Source organism: Aedes albopictus, chromosome 1 (assembly GCF_035046485.1).
Source record: "Aedes albopictus strain Foshan chromosome 1, AalbF5, whole genome shotgun sequence".
NCBI lineage: Eukaryota > Metazoa > Arthropoda > Insecta > Diptera > Culicidae > Aedes > Aedes albopictus.
In genome coordinates this window covers 47,960,522-47,985,658 of record NC_085136.1, presented here as the reverse complement: position 1 = coordinate 47,985,658, position 25,137 = coordinate 47,960,522, and the positions used below count along the sequence as shown (strand labels likewise).

The window sequence follows — 25,137 nt, the reverse complement described above, 5'->3', positions numbered from 1 at the left end:
AAGCTCAGGTGCGCTGGTTTTGTTTACGAAGAGGTTTGTGCCCTCAAAATCGTGAGTAGGTGCCAAAGTCGGCCATTGTGGCGGCCATGTTGGGATTTTAACAAGTCTGTCCTTAACGGGGTCGCACTGCCTACATCGCGCTGAAAGGGCTGCCTCCTTAGGTATAGTTAACGCGATACGGCATTTCATACTCATCCGGTGGATGCCAAAACAGACACTGTTTGAGCCGCATCTCCTTGGCGAACAGGCGCTCGGGACCAATTTAGTTAGTTGAAGTCAGAAGGATAACAGTGCCCAGGCTGCACTATCAGCTAAGCACGCAACTCTTAGGTAGGAAATTGTGAGAACCAGACTCCTTGTCGACTCACCATTTTGCAGCTTGAGAAGTTCCTAGACCTACCGGGAATTGAACTCGCCATCCGCAGCATACTTACCTTACCGGTCAGACTAACGCCTGGGTGTCCTTTGCTGTACGTAGGAGTCGTCTCCAGTCTACTCGGTCAATGGCTGTTTGTTTCCAGTTAGAGGTGTGCGCCGATTTGAAATCGGTCGGCGGCGGCGTTTTACAATTTTTTGGCCGGCGGTGGCGGCGTGAAACGGCGTGGCAACAATTTTTAATTTTTTGTTAATTCCGTTAATCAATATCACTGTTTAATTTTTTATTAACTCATCATGTTGAAGATGCAATGACATGTTTATAGTTACGATTTAGTTTTTTTTTAAATTTATTGAAATAATTGTTATGGTAAATCATCTATCAACTGCGCAAAAATTAATCCAGAATGGCCTCCTCAAGAAATTCCTGGAAGAAATTCTAGAGGAATTCCCAGTCGAACTTCTAGAGGATTTACCGAATAATCTCTTAAAGGAATTCCCGGAGGAACTCGTATTACAACGAATTTCTAAAAAACATCTTAAAGGAACGTTTGGAGAAACTCCTGGAAGGATTCCGGAACCAAATCTTAGAAGAACTCCTAGAAAAATTGCCGGAGGAACTCTCAGTGGAATTCACAGAAGAACTCCGAGAAGAATTTCCTGAGAAATTCTTAGAGTAATTACCGGAGGAACTCATAGAGGAATTTTCGGAGGAAACTCTGGTCATTCTTTGTGCAACTCCCAGAAATACTTTTAGCACAGACAAACAGACGTAACACTCTTCAAAACGACTTGGCACATGCATTCAACGATCAATTCAAATTTTATTTGATTTGCGCGATTCTTCCATTTGAGGCGCTAGTGTTCGATCGCTTTGACGTTTGTCAGTGTACACTTTGCTGAATGATGCAAACATAAATTACAGGCGATTTGTGTAGTAGTGTGCGTGTTAGACAAACGTCAAATCAAAATCCATCATGGCCGACAGTGTGCTCATAAAAAAGATATCGGGCAAAAGTTTTTGATGAATTTCCTCAAAGAGTTACGTCTGTTTGTCTCTGATTTTAGAGCAACTAGTAAATAAATTGCCGGAGGAGCTTTCGGAGGAATTTCCGGAGGTACTCATAGATAAATTACCGAAGAAATTCGGACAGGAATTCAAGATGAGTTCCCGGACGAACTCTTAAAGGAATTTCCGGAAGAATTTCTTGAGGAGTTCCCGAAGAAATTCGTAAAGAAATTCCCTGAGGAACTCATAAAGAAGGTCGTATTGGAACTTGTAAAGGAGTTCTCGGAGGTACTCCTAAAAAAATCCCGGATGAACTCCCACCAGTGAATCAAAATTCAACCATCACGCAACAATAATGACAATGTCGCAACCTATATTTGTTGCGACAATCCACCCAATGCGACATAAGTTTGTCCTAACTTGAAAATAATAGGATGAACATCGTACATCACGAGTTTAGATATTTTTAAGCCTTGCATTGCGATTTTCGAACAGTAACTTCGAGTCGGTAAACACTGCAACTTTGCTGAAGATCCATCGTCGAACAGTTTCGACTTTGGGTTAGTAATAATTGATTATTCACGAGTTGAAAAGTACGCAACAAATTCAGCTACAGTTTTGTCTGCAACAAAAAAATTTCGAGATCATGTCATTATCTGTTACAGTGACCCCACACCGATGAATCACCTTAAATTTTGTACACTATTCATGAATCACCGTGTTGATCAAATGGAGTGATCCATAAACTGTGGTCATTTTTGCCGATTCATAAATTGTGGGGTCACTGTACCAGTAGGGATAAAGAGTAATCGCTGCGCCTTCTTTGTTGCTTGTTTTGTGCCTCTTTTGTTTGACAATTGTCTTCACTGACCTGACTCCCACTTAAATTCCTGAGAGAAGTTGTGGAGAAATTCTCGATGGAACTCCTAGAAGAATTCCCAGAACATTCATGAAGAAATTCCCGGAAGAACTTGTAGAGGAATTCCCGGATGAATTTCTAGGGAAATTCCCCGAGATACTTTTAGATAAATTGCTGTGAGAACTCCTAAAGGAGCGTTTGAGGAAACTCCTGGATGTATTCCCGGAAGATATCTTGAAGGAACTGCTTAGAGGAATTCCAGGAGGAACTCCTAAAGGAATTACTGAAGGAACTTTACAGGAATTTCCGGAAGAACTTCTAGAGGAACTTCCGGGGAATTCTTAAAGGAATTCTCGGAAGAAACTCCGTCATACCCAGTGCACCTTCTAGATAAAACTTATAGAGCAACTCGTAGTGATCTTGCCTGGGGAACTTCTTCCCGGTGAAACTCGTAAAGGTGTTTCCGAAGATATTTGAATTCCCAGAAGTACACCCAGACGAATTCCCGGAAGAACTTCTAGAGGCAGTCACGCTGAAACTCTTAATGTAATTCCCGAAAAAAAATCGGTAAGGAATCTCCGAAAGAACTCGTAGAGGAATTCCCGGAGGAATTCCTGGAAGAAATCCTAGAGAGGGTGTCCTACGTTAGGCGGAAACACGAAAGGCGGAATCACAAAAGGCGGAATGTCACAAAAAGCATAATTACGAAAGGCGGAATTACAAAAGGCAGAATCACATAAGGCTAATAAAAATTTGCCGGACGTTTTGAACCAGCAGAGCAAACGGCCGGCCGTTTGCTCTGCTGGTTCAAAATGTCCGGCAAATTTTAATTAGCCTTATGTGATTCTAACATTCATGCCACAGTTAGTGGAATCGACTTTAGAAAAAGAGGTTGCCCTTTTAGGCATATTTTAGTGTGTATCAACCGTACCTTCAACCGTCAATTCACTTCCTCCGAGACGAAATAACACTTAATCACTGAAAGGCTGAAAGCCCCGAACTCCATTACCCCAAATGACCCATCACCCCGGATATTTTTTCCTCAATTATAAATGTTCTGTTTTTCTGAACAAAGGAAACTCATGCTGTTCGTCCCGGAATGAACTAGATAAAATTTCATTCAGTTATAACTTGAAAGAACAGCCTATGATTAAAAGAAGGAAAAATGTCAGATAAAAATATTTACAGTTGCAACGCCAACAAATTCCTTAAAAGAGCAATTAGATAGAATAGCCTATGACTGAAAGAAGGATACATAATGATTACATTAGCAGTTAGAATGCCAAAAAGGTCCTTAGTAGGCCAGAAAAAATAACATATGCAAAAAGGAAGAAAAAACTTTGTTGAAAATGTGGTTTACTACTTGGTGCACCGTTAATTATCTAGAGCAGGTCTCCAGATAGGCTTGTGGATACTTCATTCGGGGTAATGGCATTCGGGGTGATGGAATTCGGGGTAATGGAATTCAGGGTAATGTCCTGAAGCCGATTTAAAAAATCTTTGATAAAAATATGTGCAGTTTCAAAGCTAACCCTAATTCCCAAATTAGTAAAGTAGAAAGAATAGCCTATGGATAAAAGAAGGAAATATTTCTGATGTGTTTTGGTAGTCAGAATGTCAAAAACTCCTAATAAATAAAACTAAAAAGAACAGCTTATGTTGAAAGAAGAGCAAATGTTTACTGAAAATTTTAGCAACCCATGGCTTTTGTCCGCAGCTCTAAACTCTTTTGATCATTATTCGGGAAAACGGCATTTGGCCAAATGGCCAGACACCAACTCTTTCTTGTGATCGGTTTAAAAAGGTCGTCAGTTTTCCTAGGATCCTTTTCAGATAAGTTTCGATGGTTTTTACTGATTCCGCCATTTCAAAATTACGCCTTATGTTATTTTCCGCCTTTCGTTACACTCTTAAGGTGGTCTGCCTTTCGAGTTTCTGCCTTTCGTGATTCCGCCTTTCGTGTTTCCGCCTTTTGATAGGGTCCCCTAGAGAAATTCCCACAGGAACTTCTAGAACAAACCTCTGGAAGAATTTCAGGAAGAACTGCTACAGAAATTGCCGAAAGAACTTCCACAAGAATTCCCGGAAGAACTTCTAGAGGAATTACCAGAGCAAACTTCTGGTATTTCCAGTGCAATTTCTATGAACTCTTAAAGGAATTCCCGTAGAAATGTGTAAAGGAATTCCCGGATGAACTCGTTGAAGAACTCGAGGAGGAATTCCCAAAGGTGCTCCTTGAGGAAGTGCCGGACGAACTCCTAAAGGAATTGCCAGGTAGAACTTCTAGAGGAATTGGCTTCTTTAGCGGTGTTGAGATAATTTCATATTCTGAATCTGCATGCGAAACTGAGCCGAAATCCAAATTTTCATGAATTTTGGTGCCCGGGAACCTATTTAAAAATCAATTTGAAGTTTGCATGGGAGCGATTTGTCGAATCACCCCTCGTCGCATTTTGTACTGGGTGGAGCTGTCAAACAGTTACCCAGCTGTCAAAAGGTGATTTCAAAAAATCTCTTTGAAATTGATTTTGGGTACCGAAATAAAGTTTTAAAAATCTGAAAAAAAATCATAGTGCCTCAGAAAAAGGTGCTCTTTCGTATAAAATCAAAAAATCGATACATTTTTCTTAATTTAAAAACTCAATTGCCGCAGGATCTCCTAAAATAATACCCGGAGTAACTTTTAGAGGAATTTCTAGAGGAAGTACTACAAAAAGTCCCCGTGAAACTTCTGTAGCAATGCCCGGAGAAACTCCTAGAGCAGCGGTTTTCAGATCGTGCACCGCGGTGCACTTGGTGCACCGCGAAGCAATGACAAGTGCACCGCAGCACTTCAGGAAAGTCTTGCGTATTTAAATTTATATTCATTACACATTTCATGAAAAAATATTCGAGTTAATTAGAACAACTGAATTATTGGAAGGCCTTCCAAGGGATTGAGAGCAAAATTTCCATTTTTTCCAGCCGGCGTGTCAACCTTGAATCCAGCAAACATCGTTTCAGATATTCGCGAAGAATCATGAAACAAGTCTGCCAAAACAATGGAGTTAATAAACTATAGAGGACGAATGTCGCTGGCGTCGCCGCCGCAACATCTCTTGCTGGCGGAGAAAGGGAGGGATATAAGTGTCTTTCATGTCCTGAGGTTTGGGTTTTCTGGTGGCCAAATGATCGTGAACACTCGCGGACATAAAACAATTAAACTTTATTTAAACGATAACAATTTACATTTATTACATATTAAAACTGATGCGCGCGAGCAGCATCGCGCTGCTGCTGCTAATTTGCACCCGATCCCGTTGGGCTTTGTTGATCGACAACAACGGGAGCACAACAATAAAACTTACGCGCCCCACCGTAGCATCGTCATGATGGATATTGAATCTATCATGCGAGCTACAGGGCTGTGATGTCGTTTCCATTTTGGTACACAACATCTCCCCTCTTAAATTGGTGGAACCGTCTGTACGTCCTTCTGGCCACGGAAGAACGTTGAGGAACCCAAGGACACTGTCTTTTACTATCGTGCGACTGGATGAACGATGGTCGTCTGTCTGGGGCAGGTGGAGAACTGCTGTCAACTGATGCCGTTGAAACCGACAGGATCATCTTGTGGGTTGATGAATAATGACTATCACATGGGATGTTTCGATTGATGACGTCTGTTCGTGCTCGAAGACTGTTGCTGGATTGACGATTCGTGCTTGATCGTAATGCTGGTGTCGCATTGTGCGACTGACAAGAGCTTGAAATGTGGAACTGAGTGATGCTCTTGAACTCATGAACGTCGGAGAAAGAAGCGTAGTCCTCGTACTAACTGACCTTGTGTTCCAAGAACTGACGAAGCTGCAGCGTGTGATGGTTGATTGTGATCCATACTGATGATGCTGGCAGTTGAGAAATGTGGTTATGTTTCTCCTTCTTTTATCTGTGTTCATTGAGTTGAGTTGCTTCCATCCAAGGTGATGACTGAATAGGATGGAAGAACTTTCCAGGTCGAACCGGACAACGGGGACATGGTTGATGGATACTGCTCCCGCAATGCTGTCTGGATGATGTCACGAACGCTGGAGTGATATTGCTGCTCTGTACTTCGGGAAGGAAAGCCCATCTTCCGGATTGCACTCTTCTGGATGAATGGATGCACTGACTTCTGCTGGAGCGCACTTGCCGGGTGATGATGGTGTGGAAAAATCGGGACAAATTTCCGTTCACTTTCCTCCCTGCGTGAGTTTCCGTGATACGGCCATGATGATGGCAGGCTTTGGCAACCGAATCACGAACACTACCTCGTCGCCACTTTCATGTCCTGAGGTTTGGGTTTTCTGGTGGCCAAATGATCGTGAACACTCGCGGACATAAAACAATTAAACTTTATTTAAACGATAACAATTTACATTTATTACATATTAAAACTGATGCGCGCGAGCAGCATCGCGCTGCTGCTGCTAATTTGCACCCGATCCCGTTGGGCTTTGTTGATCGACAACAACGGGAGCACAACAATAAAACTTACGCGCCCCACCGTAGCATCGTCATGATGGATATTGAATCTATCATGCGAGCTACAGGGCTGTGATGTCGTTTCCATTTTGGTACACAACAGTGTCAAAGCGAAAAAGTATGCAGTTTGACAGGTAGATACCCAGCATGTTTGCGAACGAGAACAAAGAGAACAGCAGCGACATTCGTCCTCTATAGTTTATTAACTCTATTGCCAAAACTTTCCTAATAAATATTATATTTTCCAAGAACTCGTAAGGGGTGATACACAAATTATTTCACGCAAAAATCGGCCATTTTCAACCCCCCCTCCCCCCTATGTCACACTTTTTGTATGAGATCTGAAATTTTTTTGTTTGGGTCACCAGGTTATTGAACCCCCCCCCCTCCTCAAAGCGTGACGTAATTTGTGCACGACCCCTAATGGAAGGCATTTCAAATGTATCTTTAATTGTTATGCTAAACAATTCTCAGAAGAAATCTTACTAATGTTTCTGTGGCTTTGCTTGATACCAGAGAAGGAATCAATCGAAATCAGTTAACCAGGAATTCTTTTGTTAACGTGCTTATAATTTTCATAGAAATTTCCTTTCGAATTGACAAGAGTGCCTGGAAGAAATTTATCAAAAATATTGTCAATATGTATATGCCAAGTTTCTGAAAATAAACCTTCCAAGTCTCTCGCTAGAAATTTTTAAGAAATTCAGTAAAAGTCTTGGAAAAACGTCTATTAAAAAAACACACTAGAAATAATACGGTAATTTTCGAAGGACTTAACCAAGGTTCTTGAAAACAAAATAGCACTAATTCGGCTCAAGATTTCATTCAGCATTTATTTATAAAGATCTTGTCTGAAATTTTCCAAGAACTATGTCACATCATAGACATAGACACTCCGTTAGTGAGGAAAAAACGTAAGACAGTGGTGAAATAGTAGTTTACGCAACAAGGTGCATAATGATGATTTTTATAGCACGAGTGTTGTAAAAATCGAGTTCTGCACCGAGCAGTTTCAAAAATTACTTCCTGGAGATAGTTTTAACCACAACTTTTTCATCAAACTTCATACTCATGTTCATAGCCATGTTTAAGAAAATCTGATCATAGCAGGTTGTGCTGTGCAGTTGTCACAAATTTTCAAACCTGCGTCCAGAAAGTATCAAGAAGTTGATCAAAACTGAAAGCAGTGCTGTAATGGTTCATTACGCAACGCAAATCAGTGCTGTAATGAACCATTACAGCACTGTTAATTTGGTGCGGGAAAGTAGGCCTTTTCCTGACAGATTTTCGTGAGGTAAAACAGCCTATCACGATGAGAAATTGCACAAAAAAAAAAAATTAATGACGAGTACATACGCCCCTTGGAATTGCTATGAAAAATACGACAGTTTTTTTTTGACGAATTTGAAAATTTGAAACAATAATGAACATGTCCACCGTGGAGCAATTTATTTCCAAAAAGTGCACCGCGAGCCGAAATGCCTGAAAACCCCTGTCCTAGAGGATGTCTCGGAGGAAACTCTCGGAATTCTAGAAGAACCATCTAGAGTTCCCAGAGGAACTGCTAGCGGAATCCTTGGCGAAATTGCTGGAAGAATCCTCAAAAGAGTTGCTGGAGAAAGTTCACCTCTTCTGGAGATGAACACGACAAAAACCTTTTTTTTTAGAATCACTAGCATTTTAATCTTCGGAATCCGTAGATTTTTTCTAGGATAAACTTTTTCACTTTCAAAACATCGTTGACACGACATGCAAAGTTTAGAATTTAAAACAACTACCGGTGGAACTGAGCGTAATTTGATCTATATTTAGCGTTCCAAATGTTTAGAACTGTTACAAATTTGGATCATAAAAATGGAGCACTGCTGAAAACGATCTTACATTTGCTATGTATGCAGATGACTCCAATGAATTGCTTGAAATAATAAGAAATAATATAATGTTTCAATGCGTTTTGAGATCGGCGTGGAAAATTGGAGTTCGGCGGCGTAAGCGGCGGCGCGCCGAAAAACTATCGGCGGCGGCGGCGGCGTGGCGCGGCGGCGCACACCTCTATTTCTAGTTCCACACTCTGCGAAGGGTCCTCAGATCGTCCTCTACTTGATCGACCCACCACCTAGCTCGCTACGCACCACATCTTCTTGTACCTTTCGGATGACTTTCGAGAACCATTTTAGTCGGGTTGCTATCCGACATCCTGATGATGACATGAGCCGCCCACCGTAGCCTCCCGATTTTCGCTGTATGGACAAGGGTTGGTTCTCTCAGCAGCTGATGTAGCTCGTGGTTCATTCGCCTTCTCCAAGTCCCATCTTCCATCTGCACTCCGGCGTAGATGGTACGCAACACCTTCCGTTCAAAAACTCCAAGGGCGCGTTGGTCCTCTGCACGTAGGGGCCATGTTTCGTGCCCATAGAGGACGACCGGTATAATCAGCGTTTTGTAGATACCTAGTTAACTTCGTGTTACGGCGAACGTTATTCGATCGTAGAGTTCTGCGTAGTCCAAAGTAAGCACGATTTCCTGCCACAATGCGCCTCTGAATGTCTCTGCTGGTGTCGTTGTCGGCGGTCACCAGTGAGCCCAAGTACACGAATTCTTCAACCGCCTCGATTTCATCACCGTCGATAGAAATTCGGGTTGGCGGGCGCAGTGATTCCTCCCTGGAGCCATTTTCCTCCATGTACTTTGTCTTCGACACATTAATGATTAATCCGATTCGCCTGGTTTCACTCTTAAGTCGGATGTACGTTTCCGCCATCGTCTCAAATTTACGAGCAATAATATCAATATCATCAGCGAAACCAAGCAGCTGAACGGACTTCGTGAAAATCGTTCCACTCGTGTTTATCTCCGCTCTCCTAATTACACCCCCTAAAGCAATGTTGAACAGCAAGCACGAAAGACCATACCCTTGCCGTAACCCCCTGCGAAATGATGAGTGGGCACGTTGTATTCGCGGCATTTCTGCAACACCTGGCGGATGGCGAACATCTGGTTCGTTGTAGCGCGTTCACCCATAAATCCAGCCTGATATTGCCCCACGAACTCTCTTGCAATCGGTGATAAACGGCGGCATAAAATTTGAGTGAATATCTTGTAGGCAGCGCTCAGTAGTGTGATCGCGCGATAATTCCCGCAATCCAACTTGTCGCCCTTTTTGTAGATGGGGACACACGATGCCTTCCATCCATTCCTCCGGTAATACTTCCTCCTCCCAAATCTTAGTAATGGCTCAGTGTAGTGCTCTCACCAGTGCTTCTCCACCGTATTTTAGAAGCTCGCTTGGTAGTTGATCTGCTCCAGCGGCTTTGTTGTTTTTAAACCAGCTAACCGCCTCCTGAGCAAGTACTCCTAGATCTGTTACCACACAACCTTCGGTGCTTGCAACGTCGCCATTTAGGTGCTCATCCGTAGCATAGTCTTGCTGAATACACGCGCACTTACCCCATCGGTCAGGCAATGGCATTTCATTCGGCAAACAAAACATCAATCTCATCAGTTTCGTAACTGCCTTTATTAGATTCTCAAAATACATTTTTTTTGTTCCATGCACAAAGTAGCTATAACCATAAATGGAATCCAACATTACACATCAATCTGCTTACGATCCTACTACATACTACATGAAATATCATCGATAGGTGAAACTTGCTTACCTAACTTCTAGACAATTTGGAATACATAAGTTGGAGATTTCCGCTCAACGTCGTCCTTGGATAAAACAAAAAGCAAAACACAAAAAAAAACTCATAAAAATAAACGTTTCACTACGCTCACTTCGGAGAAAATCAAATCCAGCTTCATCCGTGTGCCCGTGGCCAGCGCACGCGCCCTTTGTTGTTCGTTATGTGGGCTCTTGTTGAGAGCGGAGTGGAGAAGAGGCCCGCTTCCCTGTTGTCGATCTGAGATTCTCGGGCCGATCGGCGGTCTGAAGCTTCCTTACTGGGGCGGTTGTCCGTAGCCGTATCCGTAGGCTCCTTGCGGTGGAGGTCCCTGCGGTCCTGGCGGAGGCATTTGACCACCGGGCGGGCGCTGGTATTGGTAGCCTTGAGCCGCCTGCTGGTACTGGCCCTGTGGCGGCGGAATCGGAGAATAGGCTTGCTGGTGGTAGCCATGTGGAGGATACGGTGCCGGACCGGGCGGCGGTCCTTGTCCTTGGGGTCCTCCGGGAGCGGCCTGGGGATAACTGCCGGGTGGCTGCTGATGCTGAGTTGATGGTGGTGTAGCGCCGTACGACTGGGGCGGACCCGGAGGCTGCTGACCAGGTGGAGCTTGCGGTTGTGGATAGCTACCCTGTGGGGGATGTCCAGCAGTGGCTGGAGGAGATGTGTAAGCTTGTGGGGGTACTGGCCCCGGAGCTCCGGGAGCTGCCGTTGCATATCCGGTGGAAGTCGTTGGAGGCATCGCGGCGTGCGAGACGCTTGCTGGTGGAGCATTTGAGCTTGGACTGGGTGAAGACGTTTGACCGGGTGCTGGACTGGACTGGTTAGTGTAAGTAGGAGCTCCGCTTGACTGAGTTGATGGAACACTGGCTGGAGGAGTTGGCTGACTCGGAGCACTAGTTGGAATTGACGGCGTTGGCGGACCATGTGGAACGGGTTGACTTGATGGGTAGCCGGAAGGATACTGCTGTTGTGGTGGAGGATAGCTTGGTTGACCGCCTGCTGGTGGATATCCGGAAGGTGGCTGACCATAGGCATTTGGAGGATTCGGACTGCCATAGCCTGGATATGCATGAGGCATCGGAGGCCCTCCTGCAGGTTGTGGCGGATACTGTCCGGGTGGACCATACATTTGCGGTTGTGATGCTGGAGCGTTAGGAGGTCCTTGTTGATAGCTTCCCTGTTGCGGTCCACCTTGAGGTCCTTGGGGAGGTCCAGCACTGGGGTATGGAGATCCTTGTGGTGGACCTGATCCGGAAGTCGTTGGAGGCATTCCGCCGTGATGGTAGGATTGGGGAGCATTAGGTGGATAGCCCTGAGCAGGATTCGGAGGGCCATACGGTGGATATCCTGGTTGGCCTTGGTAGGGTTGGTTTGGCGGTGGATAACCAGGATAATGCCCATGCTGCTGATAAGGACCACGTTGCGGCGGATAACCTTGATTCTGCTGCGGCATCGGGGCTTGTTGTGGTGGTACGCCCGGTCTGCCAGGTTGTCCCGGAACCGGGGGTCCCTGGTTAGAAGCCGTTTGTCCGGCAGAAGACGTCGGTGGAGGCGCTTGCGGTCCTCCACGATAACTACCCACCGGTTGTTGATTTGGAGGCGGCGGATGCGCCTGGCTAGTTGGTGGTTGAGATGGTGGCTGAGCGTTCGGCACCGATGGTGGAGGCTGCTCCGGTCCACCGGGAGGTGCTCCTCCAGGAGCAGCTGATTGGTTCGGCCCTGGAGTTTGAGCTTGGGGCCCATGAGTCGGATCTCCTTCGTGCCCTGGCATTGGCCCTGGGGCCGCAGCACCCGGAGGAACTCCGTGCATTGGAGGACCACTGCCATGTTGAAGCACATGAGGGGGCTGCCGGGAAAAAAGAGTAAAAGTAAATGACAGGCAATGTTAGTGTTTCTAGGATCCTCTGTCTTCTTGTTAGTTATGTGGATCTTAGAGGCTACCCCATACAGCCTAAACTAAAGAATATGCTCTTAAATTTACTTCCGTTTCCGCTGCTTCCCCATCCATTCCGAAACTCACCGGTAGCAACGCCTGAATGTTATGCTGCGGATCGGCCAGATTGGCCAGATAAACCAAGTTCCGGTGCAACGCCACATGGTACGACATACACTCATGCGCCTTGCCCATGTTTTGAAAGTCCTGGATGGTCTGGATCAGCCCGGCGTTTTCGTCCAGGATTTTCTGGATGTGCATCGGACTGGGCGGAGGGCCCTGGCCACGGTTCATCGGCCCGCCGGGGCCACCGCGATTGCCCGGGTTGGGTGGCTGTTGAGATTGTTGCTGAAATTGGGAAATTATCAATAAAATTGTTCCGGAATACAATATTTACAAGTGCGCCGGATAAAAATCCCACACTCTTACCTGCTGGGAGTAAGCGACCGACATGTTTGTTTTTTGTTTGGAGCTTGTGCAGCAGATTTTGCTCTCCGCTTCAAACGCGTTCGATTTTGAATCGTAGATTTACCGTTCAATTCCTGTAAACAAGATGGAATAAATTAGCTCATTACCATCCTCTACTGGGAAACTTCATCGGGAGCGTAGTTTGGTTCGAAAACTTACCGTATTTCAGCAGAATTTCCTCGAAATTAATCAGCAGCGGCACAACTTATGCACAATCGCCATTTAGAGGTAACAAGCACCTGAACACACAGATAAAGAACACTGAGTGACGGATAGAACGCGCATTGCACTCACGAACTGTCAGTGCGCTTCTCTTTTGCTTTGGCGTGATCTGCTGAGTGATACCATCGTTCACAAATTACGCAACGAAAGGCATATCTTGAGGAACTCACCGAAGTTTGGTCCGCACCATGCAAATTTAGTTCTTTATACCCCGGACAGACATGTGATACGAGTGTGATTCCTGTACAACGGTACGCAGTGTCAAGAAAATTCTAACAAGACTGACTTGAACTGAGAGAATTTTCAGTATGGCACTCATTTCAAGCGCAATTGTACAGTGATTCTTGTATCACATGTGTGTCATAAGTATTAGGTTCTTTACGGATATCTAAATAATTATTTAATAGGCTCCTAAAGTCCTATCGGGATTCTTGTTTTATACCACAATATATGGTTCAAGAGTACATATTTACTCATTTTTTGACGTTTTTATTAGCCATAGTTGAAAATATATAATTTTTATTTTTTTAGCCTTTTGTCTCGTCCCTAGCTTATACCCCGGACAGACATGTGATACGAGTGTGATTCCTGTACAACGGTACGCAGTGTCAAGAAAATTCTGACAAGAATGACTTGAACTGAGCGAATTTTCAGTATGGCACTCATTTCAAGCGCAATTGTACAGTGATTCTTGAATCACATGTGTGTCATAAGTATAACACATACTTTGAGTGATTTTTTTCACCGTGTATGTCATGTCATTTTCGTTTTTGTTGCGGTGCTACACCGCTTCGTGCTACGCACTTTTCACTACAAAAACGAACATTTTCGGTGCAGTTGCATTGGTGTGCGTGAATAAAAACCAAAATATTTACAACTTTGCAAACGTTGATTGGTGGACACGGTGTACACCCGCTACACTCTCGAATTTTTGAGTGCTGCACTATCCCGAGCGGTGCAGAAAAAGTGCTACACCGGTGCAGCACGAAAATCAAAAACGAACACTTTCGGTGCAAAAGTGCTACACCGGTGTAGCACCACCGCAAAAACGAAAACGACATCAGATAGGAATAGTCTATTTTGTTGATATTGATATTAACACTCACGGGCTTGGGCGCAACCTCCTGTCAAATTTTCATTCATGAAATGAGCGATCAGCTGATCCAAAACGTCTCGTAAAATGGCTCATTAACATTTTTGAAATCCCAGTGCGAAAAATGTCGAGCTCAGTCACATAAGGTTGACCTCAAATGTCAAAGTAGAACTATTTACCATTTTACTTATTTCGAATTTTCTCATTATTCCTTTGTTTTTCAAGTTCGAGTAAAGTACAATTCCGATTAGAATACCATGCTTGATCGTATTATTCAATATAAGCGAGATTTCGTCTTTAATTTTAGGACCCTATTGATTTTTAAATTGTATACAAAAGCACACGTTTTTCTGAATCACATTTTTTTTTCAAAGTTTTAGTACTTTATTTTTAAATCTAAAATTTATTTCAAAGTTCATTTTTGATATCTTTTGACAGCTGCCCAATTTCTGCGGTTCTGCTCAATACAAAATCCAACGAGGGATGATTTACTCCCACACAAATATAACATTTTTTTTCTTTATTAGTGAGATATTTAGAAAGCTTATCTCGGGACCTACGTCGTTACCACTTAGCGTCCCTTCCAAATTTTGTGAGTTTATCAGAACTAGGATTTGATCGTAGGTCCTTGGTGTGAGCACGTGCCAGGTTCCATCACGCCCGCCAGATTCATTCCACAAACTTCAAGAACTTTAAGTAAGTTCCCGGGCATCAAAATCATGAAAAATTGGATTTCGGCCCCCGATTGGCGCCCGATATGTGAATATGAAAACAGGCAGTCTTGTGCATTATCACCATCATAACACAAAAAAGCCGCAACATCAACATTGCCCTTCTACCTCCATCAACGCTACAGCCGACCGTCTCTATGTTGCTATCGAACACATTCGAGACGAACGTATTGATACGGTGGCTGCCGCCGCCACGCTCTTTCTCTGCAAATCTCTTGAGTAGCCGAACGCTTCTTAACCGTCGTTCCGACGCAGAGCTATGTCACTCACTGCTGGGTGACTCTCGTCTGAAAATGCCAGGATGAGGGTCAATTTGTTAAGTAGTATTGCATGGCGCAGCAAACACAAACATAGCACGCCCTATGAATAGAATGCAAAGCGTAGAACAAAAACTCGCTTCGGTGTTTCATCGTGTGGTTCGAAAACAAGAGACGATCGCTGCTGTTGGATGTGGTTGACTCTGCATTGAACGAGGGTTGGCTTGAGTGGCTTTTGCGTGAATCGATTATGTTTTGATGGACTGCGTTTGTCGTATGAAGTGATGGTTAGAGCGAGTGTCATTCGACATTGACCATCCTGAAACTGCACAACCCTGAAAACAGGCATTGCAATTTTGAGGAATCAAAATTACTGTTTTGAATTTGTTTCTAATTTCGTAAACTATTAGTATGAGTAATTCCTCTAAGATTTTTTCCATTGCTTGCTGCAATGATTCCATCTTCAATTCCTCCAAAAATTCCTTTGAGAATTCATTAAGGGGTTCCTCCAGACATGTATTCGGGAATTTGTCCTGCACAGCAAAAAATAAATGCAACCCACTCGATGTAATTTATTCCGATGTACTAAATAATCAATGTAATCACGATTCCTATGTACGATTACATCGTTTTGATGTAAAATCTTTTGTTCGTATGTGTACATCGTCCGATGTAATATTCATGCAACCGACGTATTGATCGGATTGCAGCAGTTCAGATGCAGGTAATATTACACAACAGTTTTTTCCTGTGTGGGATATCTATGAATGTTCCTCCAGTAATTCTTCTAGTGCTCTTTTCGAGGTTTCCTTCAGGAATTTCTTCAGAGATCCTTTATGGTATTCCTGCAGATATTTCTTCAGAGATTTCTTCAAGGATTTTTACATAAATTTTATTTAGAATTCCGCAGGAAATTGCTCCAATAATTTCATTTGGAATTATTCGAAGTATTTCTGCAGGAATGTCTCCAGAAATTCTTTTAGAAAATTTTACTAGAGGTTATTCAGAAATTATCCCGGTATTTCTTAAAAAAAACATCAGGAGTCCATCCAAATATTCCTTCAATAATACGTCCAAAAATTACTGCAAACATGAATTTCATCAAATTTTTATTCCGGGATTCCTACATAAATTCTTCCAGAAATTCGCTAAGAAAGCTTTCGTGAGATTCACTAAGGAATTACGCATGGGATTACTTCCAGGATTCATCATGGGTTTTCTTCACAAATTTCTCCAAGATTCCTCCAGGGACTACCCTGGGAATTCCTTCTGTGATTCTTTCGGGAACAACTTCCAGGATTATTTTGAAAATGGCTCAGAGAACTCTTCTTGGGATTCCTTCAGGAATTATTCCAGAAACTCCTCCAAGAATTCCTTCAAATTTTGCTCTGGAATTTCAGCAACTTCCTCCTGGGATTTCTTCAGAAACTCCTCCTTAAATTCCCTAAAGAATTGATCTCATTATTTTTTCAGGAATTCTTCCTGAGATTCCTCCAGAAATTCCCCCAGGATTCCTCTGGGAATTCCTAAATAGATTCCTCTAAAAAATCTTACAGGGATTCATCCGGGAATTCATCTAGCAATTTTTCTAGAGATCCCTCTAGAAATTTCTCCAGAGATTCTTATAGGTAGTCAACGTGAGATATCTCAAGTAATTCTTCTTGAGATTCCTCCAGGATTTTTTTCCTGAAAGCACTCCAGTAGTTCTTCAAGGAAATCCTCCAGGAATTCCTCCAAGAGCTTCTCTAAGGATTCCTCCAGGGATTCACCATGGAATGTATACAGGGATTCCTCCAGGAATTCCTCTTCAGATTTCCCAAGGAATTTCTCTAGAGATCCCTCCTGGAATCCCAACAGGCATGTCTCCAAGAATTTCTCCAGGGGTTGATCGAGGCATTCCTTCACGAATTCCTTTTTTGATTGCCCTAAGCCTCCAAGAATTTCTTTAGGAATACCTCCACGATACCTACGGCAATTTTTGCAGGAATGTCTCCAAAAATTCTCTAGGGATTCCTTAAGAAATTCCTCCCGGAGGTTATCCACGAATTATTCCAAGAATTTCTCCAGCAATTCCTGAATCAATTCCTTCTGAGATTCTTCTAGGAATTCCTTCAAGGATTTCTTCGGGAATCCTCCAGGGATTCCTTCAAAAATGCCCCAGGAAGTCTTCCCAGAATTCATCCAGAAATTATTCCTGGTAATCCTCTAAGCATTTCTCTAGGATTTCATCCAGGCATTTCTCCAGGGACTCCTCCGGGAATTTCACCAAGAATTTTTCCAGAGATTACCCCAGGAATTCCTCCAAAAAATCCTGCATGGATTCTTTCAGAAATTCTTTCAGAGACTGATTCAGGAGCTCCTCTAGGAAATTTTCCAGGGATTCCTCAGGGATTTCTTCCAGAGTTTCCTCCAGAAATTCCTCTGGGAACTCCTTTAGGAATTGCTTCAGAAATTTCTCCAGGGACTCCTCTTAGAATTCTTCCAGAGATTCCTCCAGAAATTTCTCCGACGATTCATCCAAAAAATCCTAAAGAAATAGTTCTCGGGGAATTCCTCTAGGCATTTCATCAGAAATTTCTCCAGGAGTCCTCCCAGAATTCCTCTAGAGATTCCTCCAGGGATCAATCGGGGATTTCTTCAAGAATTCCTCTAGGGATTTCTCCAGGAGTTCTACCAGAGATTCCGCCATGAATTTGTCCAGAAAATCCTCCAAGGAATTCCTCCTGAGGTTCGCCTAGAAATTGCTTCTGGGATTCCTCCAACGATTTTTCAGAAAAGTCCTCCAGGAGTTTTTCCAAAAATTTCTCCCGAAATTTTCTAAAGATTTCTCCCAAATTTCTCCAGAAATTCCTCAAGATGTTTCTTCTCCAGGGATTCCTCCCAGATTTCCTCTAGGGAATCCTTCAGGAGTTCATCCAGGAATTCCTTCAAGATTTCTTCCTCCAGAATATGTTCCAGGCATTCATCCAAGAATTTTGTCCAGGAATTCTTTCAGGGTTTCCTTCAGGTATTCCTTCAGGTATTCCTCCAGGAATTTCTTTTGGAATTGCTCCACATGTTCATCCAAGAATTCCTCCAGAGACGGTTCGTGCCAGGCCCCTGACACGGCCTATATCAATGCATTGGAATCATGGTAGACAGGATGTCCTGGGCGCTAATAAATAGCGCCCACTGTCAAATGCGAAAACATCAACAATTTTTTGTTTAACGTTTATTTTGGTTTGTTGATTAGTTTTTGGAATCATTTTTTCCACCTGTTATGATCACAAAACACTTCAAACTCACTTTAATATTAGTACGGTTAGAGGAGCATGCGATTAGTTGAATAAAGCAACCCAACAAACACGCATTGTGAATGTGATTTCATGTGTGGCTCACAACATCATACAAAAGCTGCGTTTACACGCTCGTTTCAATTTGCACGAATATGAGTATAAGGCAGTTAGATGTTGGCTACGATATATTTCATTGATGCCAGGGGCCTGGTTCGTGCAGTTGAAAATCGGAATTTTTGACACGCGAAAATCAATGTTTCTCCTAAACAGTGTGTCGGACGTACGTCGGGCACAGTGCGCTGGATAGAGGGCCAGGTCCGCTGTCCAGCGCACTACGTCCGACGTTATGGATTTTGAGAAAATTTGATTGTCGGGTGTAGGGAAACTTCGGGTTTCAACCACGACGACAATAAATAAATACGCAAGAAGTGGAAACTAGCCATTAAGATGGAAAAATCTACTCCAGATTATTAGCCAGTGGAATCAAAGTCAAGTTTCCCTCAGTGTATGGAACTCACTTTTTGTTTGACGTTTTATTGCGCATTTCCCACCCCACTGGACCCCTTTCGCAGTTAGTATAAGTGCGGGATCGTGAATAAAACTGCGATTTTGCATCGAATCGTGTCGGTGTCTTCTGCGCACTTATGCATTACAAAGTGCTGAATAAGTGCGCAGAAGACACCGAAACGATTCGATGCAAAATCGCAGTTTTATTCACGATCCTGCACTTATACTAACTGCGAAAGGGTCCAGTTGGGTGGGAACTGCGCAATAAATATAAAACTGCAAACTGTGGTCCTGGTAGAAAAACTTCTGTCTCTGTGGCTGGTGTGTCATCTTTCAGTGTTTTGATTCTCTCTACGATTTTTAGCTGCTTTGTGCTTCCCAAAACTTATCACCAGTTTCCGAATTTGCACGACCTTTCCTAAGTTTTGAGCTTAAACATAATTACTCTAGGTTTATTGAAAGTCTAAACGTTCATAAGTAGCAACCAGCAAAGCTGATTTAATCTTGGTTTTTGCCTGACACGATATCTGTATATGGTGCAATCGCTGGAGAAGGCACTTCTAGAAGCAAGTTGGTTTTCTATCTGGATTATGAAATAGAGCACCAGCCCATAACAGGAAAATCCAGGGCAGTGCCGTTTGATTGTCGTTTTCGCTAGGAACTGCTGGGAATGTCCGTTTGTGTTAAGGTGAAGAACAGCAACAGGGGCTCCACCAATTCCAGAGGTACGTTGTCGTTGTCTCAATCTCTTATGAACGAAATAATGAACATCTTCCCGCTTGTTTTAGATTTTTCAATATACGATTTCGCGCACTCGGGTCAATCGAAAGCCCGGGCTCCAAAGTCAAACGTCCTAGCCGTGAATGCGTCCGAGACCGATGAGGTACTGGATGAAGAAATGCTCTCGACGACGACGACCCAACGAAGAAACGATCCAAGTGGGATGGAGACCGCAGGCGCGCCGGAAGAAGTGACCTACTGTGACTATACCATCGACATCTGGTTCCTCATATCGGAGCACGTTCGACCGGAGGACGTAGGGCGTTTTGCACTAATCTGTCGCAAAACGGCCGAGGTAGTACAATCGGCCAAATTTTGGCACCATCTCTATAGGAAGCACTACGATCGGAATGTGGACCTTCCCCGGTGGCTCCAGCCGGACTGTATGGTACTGATGAAAGGCCTCCGGGCACGTACCGTTCGAGCCTTGTACTACACCTATCAGCCGTTTGTGAATCGGATCGCTGCGTCGGCTTTTACCGATCCCCACCGAGTGACAGGCCGGCAGCTCATATTCTCCTGGTACACCAAGTGCAAATCCGGATGGAACTATTGCTTCAAATTGAAAACTCGTTTGATTCCGGGAAGTCGAGCTGCGCAGTCGGCTCGGATGCAGGAGCAACGAGAGTCGCTGGAATATCTACGGGACATGTACGCAAACCCGGAGGAAGGTTGCCAAATTCTGATCATCACGACGAACACCATGCATCTACTGCCGCAGTACCACGAACAGCTGACGGTGAAATCCTTCACCCAAACCCTAGCCCAAGGTTTTACCAACTACAAGGTGCGACTGCAGATGGCCGACTATTCCAAACGGATAGTGGACGAGATGGTGTTCGTGCCAGTGCGAAGGGTACGCCTGCTGGACTGGTGGAATCCGGAGTACTACCGAGAGGATCCGACGATCGAGAAGAAACCAGCAGTGGAAGAGGAACCGGATGAGTTTCAACAACAGCAGCAGTTGGAATTCGATCCGAACGATGTATATTGGCACTGGGAGGATTGAACAAGCGGAGAGAGGGGGGACGTAACGGGATGAGATTGTGATGGAAAATTAAATGAAAGCTTTAAAACTGGTGGGATTGTTGTTCCATTTCCCAGTTGGGAACCACTGAATGCCCAGTCCGAAAATAAATGTTTTCACTTCCACACACTTCCAATACTCCAGTTATCCGCATGACCCCTTAGCAGTTTTCAGAATCTCTGCAATTTTGTTGATTCACCTAGTTTTCCATGTCTACATTGCAACACTGCCATTTCATGCTCCCGTGGTTCTCTACGGACACGAGACATGGACCATGTTCGAGGAGTACCTGCAAGCACTCGGAGTTTTCGAGCGACGCGTGCTATAAGGACGGAGTGCAGCGCAGCGGCGGTGTATGGCGGAGTAGGATGAACCACGAGCTCGCTGCACTTTACGGCAAACCCAGCATCCTGCAGGTGGCCTAAGCCGGAAGGATACGGTGGGCAGGGCATGTTGCAAGAATGCCGGACAACAACCCTGCAAAGTTGGTGTTCATTACTGATTCGGTTGGCAGGAGAAGGCGTGGAGCGCAGAGAGCAAGGTGGATAAACCCGGGTGAGCGTGATTTGGCAAGCATTGGGTGTGATCGAGGATGGAGAGCGTCAGCCTCAAATCGAGTATTGTGATCCTACCACAGAGAACAGACATCCAAGTCCAGTTCCGAAACTGTGTAAGGAATTTAACGGCCATTTGAAATCGGCAACACAAGTGGCAATAGCGTGGCGCTGCAATCGGTTAATTTCTTATACTAATTTAATTCACCACTTGAAATGTTTCAATTCACCACTGACTGTGGCAATATGGTGTTTGGTGGCGTTGTATATACCTGCGTTACCACAATAATACCTACTGATACAAGACTGCGGTTTATTAGGCCGAAAATTTAATGATAAACTCCAGTGATTTGCCCCTGTTCTCCACATCAGTATAACTCGAAATAACAGCCTATTATTTTAAGAAGGTGAAATTTCTGATAAAATATTGGCAGTTTCAGCGCTAACATATCCCTGGAATGGCCAAACTAGAAATAATAGCCCATGATAAACAGAAGGAAATATTTCTGATGATTGGCAGCTAGAATCAACGATGTTTCGATCACCTGACAATCGTTTGACTCATTTGTGCATAACTCAGTTCAGAAGCCTAACATTGAAATGTAGTGTTCGGCAAAGTTGTAGTAAATTAGTGTTTTTCCTATAATTATCACCAAGGACGCCATATTCTAACTCTAATACTTACGGCGTAAAAGTGTTATGCAGTACCATCTACTCCTACTAAACGATATTAGGTAGTACTTGCGCTTCATCGTCGTATATGAAAGTTAGAATATGGCTTCCTTAGTGATAATTATAGGAAAAACACTAATCTATAACTTTGCCGAACGCAACATTTCAATGTTAGTCTTCTGAACTGAATTATGGACAAATGAGTCAAACGATTGCCAGGTGATCGAAAACATCCCTGGCTAGAATGTCAAAAAAGTCTGCGAAATTCTTTTGATAACAATTCTACCAAATGACCCATTTGGCCAGATGGTGTTCGGCCGAATGGCACTCATTACTTGATGACCCTTTCAATGAGTAACCGCTGAATTTCATTATATTGATCTGCTATACTTGCAATGAGTTTATCTGTTGCTGTGATAAAATATCTATTTATTTCCGAAATATTCCCACAGGAACGATAATAAGCCAGCAGATCCGACTGGCAAAAGCCACCAGAAAAGAAAAGGTTGCATCAGCAAGGATAATGACGAGGGTGCTGCGCAGAACCGCGGCATTAGACAGTTTCAGGTTTGTCTACTATATGAATAATCGGATGGGCAGCAAATGTTAACGTTAAACTTTATTTTTTTAGAATATGTTTGGCTCAGTCATCAGGAACAACTATGCACATATGATGAATATGAAAATGAAATTGATGGCCCAGGGTTGCACCAATCGTCAGCTGCTGGAAGGTATCGATAAACGTATACAGGAACTAGGCAGGGAACTGATTCTTACCGAAACCATGTTCGGTGCGCAACCCGAGCGTAATGCAAGGCAACAAAAACAAGGTGTGCTTCCCTGTGGCTGCAGATGGTAGGTAATATGTTCAGATATGTTTAATGTGCCCTCATTGAACGCCTTTTCTTAATTACCCTTTCAATGAGTAACCACTGAATTTTATTGTTTTGTTCTGCTTTATTTGCAATAAAGAGTTCGGATTTTGGAGCAGTATCAGCTGGATTAAATACATAACTAACAACTTGGCGAAAGTCATCGGGATAAGAGGGAAGAATTCGGCAACCGTTGTTACTAGAGATCGAGTTATCGCTGCCTCTCCACGATTGTGTCGGGAGAAGAAGTTCTTGTTAGTACAGTAGACGTTCGCTCGGTGCAAACGGTTTAACTGCAATGCTTTTTAACTGCAAGTCCGCTAAGTGCAACAATTTTGCAGTTATCGCACCGCTATCTGTCAAAAACAAAACGTCAACAGAGTTGCGATGTTTTTCGGATGCACTTCACCTGCATTGCGATGTTTTTGAGTGCATTCTGGCTGCGTCCAACAGCATTTGACAACTGTTTGACGGCTGCCAGTCGTTGCAGTTAGCGAATTTCATTCGGTAACTGAAACATAAACATGTTGCACTTATCGAACGTCTACTGTAGTTGATCAAACTAGTGTTGGTAAACTCACAATCAAATCACACTCATCAACCACTCCTGCGTGAGCAAACTCTCGCGCGATTCTGAATCGTTTCTCACGCGCGAGATTTTCATGTTAAATCTCGCTCTCACGAGTCAAGCCCTGAAATCTCGTTCGCTTGTGAAACGAATCCAAATCAATTTAAACGACATATAATGTGGTTGTACGTTAGATTTGCTTTTATTCTATCATGCAATCCTAAAAACTTCGATGAAAATAATAAGAACCCCAAGAAATAAAGCAATGAATGAAATCGCGATTCAACTCATGCAATATTTTTTCGGCGGTGAGTTTGGCGAGTCAGGAAACGCGCGTGAAACAACTCAACCATGAGATTTGAGAATTTGAGTTTTTACCAACACTGGATCAAACCGGATCACCACACTGCAGACTAGTACACGGAGAAAAAATAATAGTAAACACAAACAATATTTAGTTTGATTCAACCGGAATACCGCATTGAATTTGGCACAAACAATAAATTAGTTGAATTAAACTACCACCGTTTGTTAAAACAAACTATAATGTTAGTATTTACTCAGGCATCAAATTCAACAAATGTTTAGTTTGATTTAACCATCCGGTCGATTATTCGCTTTTGACAGTTACCAAAACAAACCAACATGATAGTAAATTCTACCAATGTTCGTCGTTTGAATAAACTAATATTTAGTTTGAAACAAACAATAACTACAGCTCACATCAACCAACGTGTTTGTTGAAATCACATGTAGCTTTACACCCGTTACCTCCCTCCCCTCCCCCAACTCATTTCCCTCCCCATTCCCACCATTTTACGCATAAAATAAAATGAACGAATTTGTTTTGAACAGTTTTATTTTGTATGAAATAAATGTCGGGGTAAAAACAGGATCCTTGCCGACGTTTCTTCCGCTTAAACTTTCTGGGGTTCCAAGAATCGGGCTCTCCTCCACGTACAGGATGCAATTATGGTCACATTTTATAACGTGAGAAGTTGCATTTCGTAATGCTGAAAATGTGCTTATTACAATTAGAATGAAGACAAATTTGAAGTAATAAATCAACTTACTTGATTATTTCTCTTCTCTGATGCAGTCAGGATGACTAAATTTAGATCAATCGCGCAACGAAAAGGCCGAAAAAAACAATCCTGAAACATGGCTACAGACCGAGTTTATCAGACTATTAGTGTAAAATGGGTCTCATGACAGAGCCACGCCAGAAAAAAAGAATCAAGTGGCACGGTAGCAGAAACAAACCAAACGATCAGTTTGTTCTGGTCAGTTTCAAACCTAATAGTTAGTTGTTTTATCTCCAAACAAAATATCGGTTAAATTTTACTGCCCGATTTGTTGAACTTGCCTAATATTTTACTCTGTTTATCTGACTCAAAAACAAACCGTATTTTGGTAAGTACAAACCAAACTGTTTGTAGAAATAACAAAGTTTTCGATTCGAAATAACTAAATTGGTAATTGTTTTATATTACTAAATGGTGGTACAGTAGACGTTCGATAAGTGCAACATGTTTACGTTTCAGTTAAGGCCCCTTAGCGTGTCATCGCAAAATGGCTTCTTCAAAATCATTGACCGAAATCAACTTTACACAACATTGCACCAATACATATTTGTAAAAAATCGACACTTATCTTATTCTATAAAATAATCAATTTCACGCGAGATTTTCGGGATAAAAATGTATTCACACTACTTCAAATACAAGCCTCTTTCCAAGTAATCACGATTACTAAGCATTAGTT

At 43.1% G+C, this 25,137-nt stretch overlaps 2 protein-coding genes and 1 long non-coding RNA gene across 3 annotated transcripts; 2 read left to right on the top strand and 1 right to left on the bottom strand.

The window, feature by feature from the left end:
- Positions 1-10,244: 10,244 nt before the first annotated feature.
- On the bottom strand, positions 10,245-13,111 carry LOC109397853 (basic proline-rich protein). The gene is made up of 4 exons (XM_019670183.3): positions 12,975-13,111; positions 12,777-12,889; positions 12,435-12,695; positions 10,245-12,260 (listed from the first exon to the last, which is right to left on the bottom strand). The coding sequence occupies exons 2-4, from the start codon at positions 12,798-12,800 to the stop codon at positions 10,689-10,691; spliced, it is 1,857 nt and encodes a 618-aa protein (XP_019525728.2). The 5' UTR covers positions 12,801-12,889; positions 12,975-13,111; the 3' UTR covers positions 10,245-10,688.
- A 6,101-nt stretch (positions 13,112-19,212) lies between these two features.
- On the top strand, positions 19,213-20,759 carry LOC109406970 (transmembrane protein 183). Its single transcript, XM_019679985.3, has 2 exons — positions 19,213-19,625; positions 19,689-20,759. The coding sequence occupies exons 1-2, from the start codon at positions 19,571-19,573 to the stop codon at positions 20,687-20,689; spliced, it is 1,056 nt and encodes a 351-aa protein (XP_019535530.2). The 5' UTR covers positions 19,213-19,570; the 3' UTR covers positions 20,690-20,759.
- A 1,242-nt stretch (positions 20,760-22,001) lies between these two features.
- On the top strand, positions 22,002-22,926 carry LOC109397858 (uncharacterized). Its single transcript, XR_003892765.2, has 2 exons — positions 22,002-22,500; positions 22,565-22,926. It is a non-coding gene; the product is annotated as an uncharacterized LOC109397858 (long non-coding RNA).
- The last annotated feature ends 2,211 nt before the right edge of the window (positions 22,927-25,137 follow it).

Coding starts and splice junctions, on each gene's coding strand:
- LOC109397853 (XM_019670183.3), bottom strand. CDS start 12,800: ATGTCGGTCGCTTACTCCCAGCAG. Junction 12,696..12,776: donor CGGTCGCTTACTCCCAGCAG/GTAAGAGTGTGG, acceptor TCCCAATTTCAG/CAACAATCTCAACAGCCACC. Junction 12,261..12,434: donor ACATTCAGGCGTTGCTACCG/GTGAGTTTCGGA, acceptor TTTTCCCGGCAG/CCCCCTCATGTGCTTCAACA.
- LOC109406970 (XM_019679985.3), top strand. CDS start 19,571: ATGTCCGTTTGTGTTAAGGTGAAGAACAGCAACAGGGGCTCCACCAAT. Junction 19,626..19,688: donor GGGCTCCACCAATTCCAGAG/GTACGTTGTCGT, acceptor CGCTTGTTTTAG/ATTTTTCAATATACGATTTC.